At 37.1% G+C, this 10594-nt stretch overlaps 1 protein-coding gene across 1 annotated transcript; it reads right to left on the bottom strand.

The window, feature by feature from the left end:
- Positions 1-6291: 6291 nt before the first annotated feature.
- On the bottom strand, positions 6292-10206 carry LOC128984830 (uncharacterized protein K02A2.6-like). Its single transcript, XM_054404198.1, has one exon. The coding sequence runs from the start codon at positions 10204-10206 to the stop codon at positions 6292-6294; it is 3915 nt and encodes a 1304-aa protein (XP_054260173.1).
- Positions 10207-10594: the final 388 nt, after the last annotated feature.

Genomic DNA, 10594 nt, shown 5'->3' with positions numbered 1-10594 from the left:
GATATAAATATGTCGTACCAACTGTTATATTCTATTTAGGCCTACGTTTAATGTTTGTATAAGGTGTTTTATATCGACAGGACGAATTCGTACAGTAAACCCTCCCGAAGACTGGATACAAGAAATATCTTAACAGCTAAAAAACACATAAACTCTTACCTTTGGTGCGATTCCACCATTAACCTGTGAACAAAAATTGTTTTTACTACTGACGCATTTAGAACATTAAAAACATATCTAGAGAACATTGAATTGTCAACACTTAGTCAATTATAATTTTATTTCGTATTAAAGTATGATGTTTATAACACAAAATAATATTTCTGTAACACTGTATAAGAAAACATAAGCCACAAAAGCTATTGCCTGCTTGAAATTCCGTTGTAAGTTTTTATTGACAATGACATCTTTACGTAGATTCTGCTTGAAATGCTAACAACATAATTGAGAGTGTATTTATTTATTTTAAAGCTTACGAATTAAAATGAAACAGAAATTAAAAAGAGCATGCATAAAAAAGCTATAAAATATAAACTAATGATTTTCTCTAATGTTTTAAATATATTCAATTCAAAATTCCATGAACCCCATGTTTAAATAGTTTGGCTCAATATTACCTAGTCACAATTTACGCCCTTCAAATATGTTTTTTATTGTTATGTTACAAAAGAATATTTATTCGTTACAACCCAACGGCAACAATAAATAGTAGGCCTAGTGTCAAATGACAGATGATGACTACGGATAATATTTAAGTTAATAATTCCTAAATATAAACCATGATTACGGTATATTGCCTTTTAGCGAATTTCCCTATAGGGAAGTAGCTATTACCGTAGGTGGCACGGTAAGACCTAGACCCGGGACCGATTTACTTTTTCATTTTGATGTCCCCAGAGGCCAAAAACACCATTCGTTCAAATTTTTATATATGTATATATATATAGACATATATATATATATATAGACATATATATATATATATATATATATATATATATATATATATATATATATATACGTCCGTGAACGCGATAACTTGAGTAATTTTTGTCCGATTTTGATGAAATTTGGTTTAAAGGTGTAAAGCGGGATAAACTTGAATGAGTTCGCGAACCAGCATGATCGGACCATGGGAACGGGGCTTTACGGGGGGTTTTATGGGGTAAAAATAGGTTTTTCTCACTTTTGACCCTCAAAACACAAAATTTCCCAATTTCTCTTTAGACCTTTTTAAAGAGCTTAAAAAAACAATTAATTTAGTATATAAAAGTATTTTTGTTCGGTTAATAGTAACGGAGAAAAGTAAAAAAATTGTAAATTTAAAATTCCCATGTTATTCTTATGGGGAATATTGTAAAATGTTGTAGTTTGCTTGTTTATGGATAGGGTATATTTTGTATTTTGATCAAATTTATTTATTTTGTACTAAGCTATCAATATTTTACAAAAAACACACTTTATTAGTTTCCTTGTAGCAGCAAACCTAGGTACTCATTAAACCTAATGTTATTAAAATATATTTAATTGAAAATCAATTAAGACAAATGGAAATTCGCTTAGTCGGCAGGTTTGCTGCGGCGGGGGTATTTAAAGACTATAACGGTCATTTAAAATAGTTGCGTAAATGTTTCACTAAAAGGGAAAGTAGGCTAATTGGATTGTAACAGTTCGTTAACGTAACAGAAATAAAGATTTTAGCATTAAAAACATCGATATCAACTTTTTATTCAGTTTAAGTAAATAAAACACTTATTCGACGGACAATTAGTCATTTTCTAAGACAAAATACGCTGCATGAATTCTACAACTGTTGTTTGGTAATTCTAAAAAAAGCTAAACTAGGATATTTTCAGATAATAACAATACGAGTAATATTGCGTAATCATCTTTGGTTCCGAGAAATTGAAGCTAGTAATAATTATGTTCAGTAAATACTAACCCAGATACTCTAGTGAATCTTTAGAACAACGATGCATGTCGTAACGGGATAATCTGCATAAATAATATCACTGAATAGGTCACTTGACACTAACACTACGTAAATGTCTACTGGAACACACTCACGAACACTAGACCATAGAGATACTAACACAACATTCACTACACAGTCACACACGAACACTACCCGTAGTGACATGAAATACAGTACATCGTACACAGCGACGCCAACAAAGACAACAATGAACCAATAAGAAACGAGTACGTCATGCGAGTAGAGGACTTGCTGATCAGCTGACAAGCCAAATCGGTTTTTGGTTAGTTTATTAGCCAACGTTTTAATGCGCTACCTAAATACTGTATACAAAGTATTGTTGTATTATACACTATTTGGGTTAATGTAGCATGAAAATAAGTAAATAAACTATCAGGAAAAATTTATTTTGTTACCATGCAATTACGAGAGTAATTAACAGGTCTAAAAGTATTAATTTCAGTAATAGACGTAATCACTAGATTAAACGTAATAATTTACTTAGTTTATAGTTTTGTTAATACTATTATTGAATTGAGTTTATTGTATTGTTAAATACTAGTACTATCGTTCAAGAGTTGTTGAGCTTAAATTAATTATTATGCTAGGTTTGTGTGAATTATACTGTTGCTGAATAAACTATGTACTGCAATGTAAAGAATAGTTTATATTAAGTATATTATTCTATAAGTTTATATTAAGTATAATTAGGTACATAAAATTGTTTATAAATTAAAAATATTATTTCATAACAATGCGGTAAATGTTGTTGACGTTTGATATTTAAAACCATTATTGGTTATTAATTACTATCGGAAATGTAGACTGTAATGAAAATTTAGATTTTAATGAGATGTTTGGTGGAATTGAGATCAGAATAATTATTTACACTAACTAACTAATCAAACTAACTAAACTAAACTAATTGAATCAGTGAAAATATCTGTGGTATTTAAATTATGATCAATCTATTGTGGTTTATGAAGCAGGTTAATTTTTATTGAAAACCCCCTTTACTTAGGCCTAAACATTTTTTTACAAATCCTATTTATTCAATGACAAATCCCATTATTTCCGTTCTTAAGATATGTATTAATTTGTAAGCTTGCACGAGTATCCATGACAAAAATATACACGTATGAGTCGTTATCGACGTTTTAAACCCCAGATATCGAGTTCAGGTATCAGATAACCCGAAATCAGATGTTATGAAAGTATAACGATGGACGCCGGAAGCTATTACCAACAATGTTGGACTTCCGGCCAGTCTTGGGTTAGGGAAGGATGCGGGAAAGTGATTTGGGTGTTTCCCTGCATAAATAATACCATTTTCTCATCAATGGCATAGGGGATTTCCCCAGTTTAATAAGCTTAAGTCTTTATAGGATTAGCAATTCATCCTTTAAACGTTATTAGGTAAATTTTTCTAGTTACTCCTGAAATACAAAATTTCCCCGTTTTACAATGTTAGTGTTGTGTAAATAATAAATAAAAAGGACAAAATCAAGTTTAATTAAAGTTTAGCCCATTTTGGCATACTTACATAAGGACAGACTCATTGCTAGTCATTCCTCTTTTCCTAGTTGGCAATCCTGCCAGTGACGTAGCATTACCTACTCCTTTTTCCTCTTATCTCTTCTTCATGTCAATGTCATTACTTACATTCCCGCCCGCTACCGCTTATCACGCACCAGTTTGTGCCTTGAACTTTCTTATACCGTGATCGGTTTTAAATTCAATAATTATCGTGTCTCGCCTCCGGGATTCTTTTTGTGTCCGTGAAAGACGTTATCCACTACGGCAGGATGATCTTCGCTGGACCAAGGGGCCCCTGAGAATTCTACACTCCACACTCCAGGCCGCCGACCACGCGGCGGAGAAGAAAGGATCGGTCGTGAGTGATACTTCAATTTTACTATTAGATAAGACTTCATTAATTATTTTCTTTCAAGTTTCAGATGTGTCATTTTACTGCTCAATTTATTCAAACGTCATAATACAATACAGTCCACTAATTAAATTACGCAACTTAACAAAGACAAAGATGGTCTTCTCAGAGTTGGTGGACGACTGTCTAATGCCTATTTAAACTTCAACTCCAAGCATCCTATACTGTTGCCTAAACAACACTTCGTCACAAATCTGATCATAGACTACTACCACATTCTCTTCCTGCATTGTGGACCGCAATCACTACAATCCCTCATCTCTCAAAGGTATTGGATTTTATCCGCAAGAAGCAAGATAAGAAACAGAATTTTCCGCTGCCTACGGTGCTACCGCTTCAAACCGAAGGTCACTGCGTCCCTAATGGCTGACCTACCCGCATCCAGAGTTCTACCTTCAAGAGCCTTTGAATCTTCAGCTGTCGACTTCGCAGGTCCCTTCAACGTCAAGCTTTACCCTGTTCGCAGATTACAACACATCAAAGTCTACCTCTGCCTTTTCATTTGCATGACAACAAAGGCCATCCACCTAGAAGTTGTGACAGATTTGACAGCCGATGCTTTTTTGGCCTCATTGACTCGGTTTATTTCCCGTCGAGGACTAGTCAGGAATTTACACTCAGACAATGCCACAAATTTTGTCGGTGCTGCTCGACAACTCCGGAAAACGATAGAGATTATTCTGCAATCCCATCCTGTCAACACTTGGCTTCTTGAGAAAGAAATCACCTTTCACTTCATTCCTCCGAGGTCTCCCCATTTTGGAGGACTTTGGGAGCGTGCCGTACAAAGCGCTAAATATCACCTACGTAGAGTCATAGGTGAGCAAGTTCTCACACTTGAAGAATTCACTACTTTAACATGTAGAGTTGAAGCAATGCTAAATTCACGCCCAATTACCCCACTGTCATCAGATCCATGTGAATTAGAAGCTCTAACACCAGGTCATTTCTTGACTTTTGGACCTCCTGCTCTTTTACCCGAAACGGATCAGACAAGTACTCCTATGAACCGTCTCAAGAGATGGCAATTGGTTCAATCCGTTGCACAAAATATATGGAAACGATGGCAACGCGATTACTTGTATACCTTGCAGAATCGCCTAAAATGGACAACTCCTCAGAAGCACATCAGCCCTGGCGATCTTGTCATTCTTCAAGAAGATAATCTCCCTCCACTACAATGGAAAATGGGCAGAGTTATTTCCTTATTCCCTGGAAAGGACAATGTTCCCAGAGTTGCCGAAGTAAAAACAGCCTCTGGAGTCTTCAAACGACCAGTAATCAAACTCTCCCTATTACCATCGGAATGAAGACATCAGGATCTACATCCTTCAATTCTCATACCCCCTGTTTTATTTAAAGTGTTTTTTGTTTGATTTTAACCAGAAAAACTCTTATTTAGTGTGCAGGAGCACAAGTTTCTCTTTTTCTTTTTTCTTTTGAAGATGTTCTGTTGAACCTGCCGGTTCAAGGGGGGCCGGTATGTTGTGTAAATAATAAATAAAAAGGACAAAATCAAGTTTAATTAAAGTTTAGCCCATTTTGGCATACATACATAAGGACAGACTCATTGCTAGTCATTCCTCTTTTCCTAGTTGGCAATCCTGCCAGTGACGTAGCATTACCTACTCCTTTTTCCTCTTATCTCTTCTTCATGTCAATGTCATTACTTACATTCCCGCCCGCTACCGCTTATCACGCACCAGTTTGTGCCTTGAACTTTCTTATACCGTGATCGGTTTTAAATTCAATAATTATCGTGTCTCGCCTCCGGGATTATCTTTGTGTCCGTAAACGACGTATCCACTACGGCAGGATGATCTTCGCTGGACCAAGGGGCTTGGTTGGATAATTGGATAATTCTACACTCCACACTCCAGGACGCCGACCACGCTTCGTACAGAGAAGAAAGGATCGGTCGTGAGTGATACTTCAATTTTACTATTAGATAAGACTTCATTAATTATTTTCTTTCAAGTTTCAGATGTGTCATTTTACTGCTCAATTTATTCAAACGTCATAATACAATACAGCCCACTAATTAAATTACGCAACTAATTCAATTCTCAAACAATCCATAACAGTTAGTCTGAAATACTTGTTGATATTTTTGTGTGTTTACGCAAATAGCATATTTTTAAGTTTTTAATGAGAGTGGTACAACCTCTATTTTACCATCTAACAGCAACTTTTCATTTTGGTAGTATGACTCGTATAAAATAATTAATTTATAAAACTCATTTAAGTAAACTCAACCAAAACTATTTATTTACAAAAACAATAATCATGTAAACAAACCAAATAGCAGATGATTCATAACTTTATAACTCAGCTGATAACAATAATCCTACATTTCTCCCCACCCAATTTAGGCTGAATTTCCGAAACTGTGCTCATCTTCAGGTTCCGTTTGCATTTTCCATTGAGGTGGATCAGTTGCACCTTCTCTTGCTCTCAGCTGGTCAGCGTGTTTTCTCTTTATTTCTCCCCCAACTAAAACGTTGTATGATAGCTCTCCCGTCCTTTCTTGTACTGTTCCTGGTCTCCAGCCCTTCTTCGTTTCATTTTGAACCCACACTTCTTGTTTGGCAGAAAACTCCTTTTGTTTGGATTTTAAGTCGTGGTAGTACTTCTGTCGCCACACTTGATTTTCTATTCTCTCTCTGCTATTATACCTCCACCTATCCAAAGCTGTTGGTAATCTTCTACCATAGAAAAGGACTGATGGTGGTTGTCCTGTGGTCTTTTGTGGGGTATTTCGATAGGCAAGCAACACTTGTAAAAGTGCAAGTGATGAACTGAGACCTTCTTGTTTGCAAGCACTGTATCTACTCTTGAAGGTTCTGATAATCCTCTCTACTAAACCATTGGTTTTTGGATGATACGGTGCCGATGTGACATGACATATGTTATTGTTCTTACAAAAAGCCTTAAACTCATGGGACGTGAAGGGGGTGCCATTATCGGATACAATTTTTTTAGGAACGCCGTACCTCGAAAACCAAGTCCTTAATCTATTTACAAGAGCAGCAGTTGTCGTACGGTCCATAACTTCGATCTCAACCCACTTTGAGTAAGCATCGATTCCTACTAACCAGAATCGGTTGTCGAATGGACCTGCGAAGTCGAGATGAATTCGCTCCCAAGGATCACTTGGCACATTCCAAGGATATAGAGGTACTTCTGTGTCAAATGATCGGTTACTCTGGCAAGGGTGGCATCTACGGACATAAACCTCGACATCCTTATTCAGATTAGGCCACCATACATAATACCTTGATAGGGATCTCATGGCCTCTATTCCAGGATGTCCTTTGTGGAGTTCTTTTAATACATTTTCTCTCAAAATCTGTGGCACCACTATTCTTCCTAATCGCATGATTATACCGTTTTCTAATGTCAGCTCTTCTCTCTTATTCCAATATGGTTTCATGGATGGTGGCAAGTTTCCTGTATCTTTTGGCCAACCATGTTCCAGGTAGTCTATAAGTTTCTTCATATTTGGGTCTTTCTTATATTCCAGTACAAGTTCATGATTTGGATAAACTACGTCGATTTTCTCCTGAACCAATGCTCGAATCTCTCTCTCATCTGGATCCAATACTTCTTGTGTCTTGAGTGAAAATCTAGACAAAAAATCAGCCAAACAATTATCCTGTCCTTTGATGTACTGGATCTCAAAATCATACTCCATTAAATACAAAGCCCAACGAACCAAACGGTTGTTTACTACTTTGGTAAGATCTCGATGCATTCCAAATATTCTTTCAAGTGGCTTGTGGTCCGTCCTCACCTTGAAATGTCTCCCACTGAGGTATTGTCTAAACTTCTTTACGGCAAAAACTAACGCCATAGCTTCCTTGTCAACTGTAGCATACCTTTTTTCTGCTTCCGTTAGTGTCCTCGAGGCGTACATGACTGGCCTTTCCGTTCCATCCGGCATCAAATGTAACAGCACTGCACCAACCCCTTGTTCACAAGCATCACATTCAATAATGATCGGCTTTGATATGTCGTATGGAACTAATGTCTTCTCTAATGACAGGATATTCTTCAACTTGTCGAACGTACTTTGTTCGGTGTCAGTCCATTTCCATTTAGTCTTCGTACCAGTCAGCTTATGCAAGTTCGAAGCGATAGCATGAAGATTAGGTATGTACCTTTCGTAAAAATTTAGTGCTCCTAGAAAAGCTCGTAATTCTTTCACGTTTCTTGGCCTTGGTGCGTGTCTTATGGTTTCAACTTTGTCTTCGGAGGGATGAATACCATTCCCATCTATTGTATGACCTAAATACTTAACAGATTTCTGAAATAACTTACATTTTGATAGTTTTGCTCTTATTCCACTTGATTCTAGCCGCCTCAAAACTTCTCTAAGAGTGGTTATATGGGTAGTCTTATCCTTACTAGAAATAATTATGTCATCAAGTAGAACTCCGACATTAAGTCCTTTTAGTAAACTTTCCATGTACCTTTGAAATTTTGCCGGACTCGAGGAAAGTCCAAAGGGCAACCTTTTGTAGCGAAAGTAACCTACATGAGTTGCTATTGTCAGATACTTTTGTGACTCGGGGTGTACTTTCATTTGCAAGTACGCGTCTCGAAGATCTATGACTGAAAATATCTTTCCATCAGTTAATTTGGAAGTCAAGTCATCAAAGGTTGGCAAGAGGTGTCTTTCCGGGACGATGTTTGGATTCAAGGTTGTACGAAAATCGCCACAGATTCTTACTCTACCTCCGCCCTTGTCTACGTTAACTGTTGGGGTACTCCATTCTATCGGTGTTTCGGAAGGGTCCACTGGTTCCAAAACTCCTTCCTGTACTAATCTCTGTAATTCTCGCTCCACTGCCTCCCTTAAGGGGAATGGAACTCGTCGTGCCCCGTAAGATACAGGTTTTGTTCCACTTTTTAGATGGATGACTTCATTAGAGTCAGATATCGTTCCTAGCTCATCACGGAAGAGTTCGGAAAACTCCTGAGTTAATGCCTCTACTTCTTTTTGTAACTCTTTTCTATAACTTTCTTCGTTCTTACCTGCCTCTTTACTACTTGTCTTTCCATTGTCAATACGCCTAACCATTACTTCTCTAGGCAAATTAAGATTGAAAGCTACACTCCACGGCAACCCAAATAATGGAACATCATCTTCTAGTAATACAATGACCGGCAATCGCTTAGTACGATTACGTAAAGTAACGTCCACAAAAGCCTTACCCATGACTTCTAGCTTATTTTTCCCATAGCCAGTGATGACATCAGACGTCTTTTTGAGAGATTCGCCACTTGAATTTATCCTATCCCAAAGAGACAAACTTATAGCACTTACCCGAGCCCCGGAATCAAACTCCATTCTAACATTATACCCGTTCAATTCTACATCTATTGTAGCTCTGGGAACCTTACTCTTGACTGACCTAATTTGTGTACCACTAACATCAATATCAGAACTACACTCATCATCATAAGTTTGATTACAAGAATCATCTACTTTTCTCAAATTACCATCTGTTCTCTTGACAAAATTATTTTTACTTTTGCACATTCTTGCGAAATGGCCTCTCTTTGAACATTTCTTGCACACAGCAGAAATAGCAGGACACCTATCTTCACTAGGGTCATGTGTAAACCCACATCTATAACACCTATTGAAGCCAGTAGATTTCTGTACCTCTGGTTTCCTATTTTCCTTACTGTCACTTACTTTGAAAATCTCATTTTTACACGCATGTTTGGAAACTTCTTCTCTCGCACGTTCCATGGATTGAGCTAACTCTAGTACTACTGTTGACTTAACTCGCTCACCTCGGTTATCAACTCCCTCGGGCCATCTTTGTCTGACTTCGACTTCAAATTCTGGACAGTTGCTTCCTACTGCAAACCTATCTCGTACTCGTTCATCTAAGCTATCTCCATATTTACAACTTCTAGCTAAAGACTTCAATCTGTTATAAAACAAAATAAATGTCTCACCATCTTTTCTTATAGCTCTTTCAAACTCAAACCTTGTTGCAAAAAGGGTCCTTGTAGGCTTGAACAACCGGTTGGCTTCCTCTTTGACTTCGTCGTAGGTGCACTCCTCCCAGGCCCTTGGATACATCTGGTCCGACAGTGCCCTGAGGTGCTCCTCTCCGATATTTGCCAATAGAAGATCTCGCCGAGCCGCCTGTTCTTCTGAGTCAGCACCACCCAGTCCCTTAACTCTGCAGGTCAACTCAAAACGAGCTATGTAGTCTTCCCACAATTGTTCACTATTGTACTCTTTCAATGAAAATCTGCTCATTCTATCTTGTATGCAAGACATGTTACTAAAATCAATTACACTCTTATACTGAGATTGGTCTGTTTTCCTCGGCATTTCCTCGTCGCCAATATAAAATAATTAATTTATAAAACTCATTTAAGTAAACTCAACCAAAACTATTTATTTACAAAAACAATAATCATGTAAACAAACCAAATAGCAGATGATTCATAACTTTATAACTCAGCTGATAACAATAATCCTACAACTCGATAGCCCAATAGCATATGGGTCCGGTAACAATCGCACTTGGATTCGAACCAGTGAGCTACAATGACTAACTAATACACCACTAATACCACCCACCTCCATTCGACCTATTCACTTGACCACTTGATTTTTAAGAGAAATCATGATTCTTTTTAGT

This window comes from Macrosteles quadrilineatus, unplaced genomic scaffold (genome assembly GCF_028750875.1).
Source record: "Macrosteles quadrilineatus isolate MER2022 unplaced genomic scaffold, UCM_ALF_1.0 Scaffold_2__2_contigs__length_208266976, whole genome shotgun sequence".
NCBI classification, from domain to species: domain Eukaryota; kingdom Metazoa; phylum Arthropoda; class Insecta; order Hemiptera; family Cicadellidae; genus Macrosteles; species Macrosteles quadrilineatus.
The sequence above is the reverse complement of the archived record's forward strand: the minus strand, read 5'-3'. Positions and strand labels throughout refer to the sequence as shown.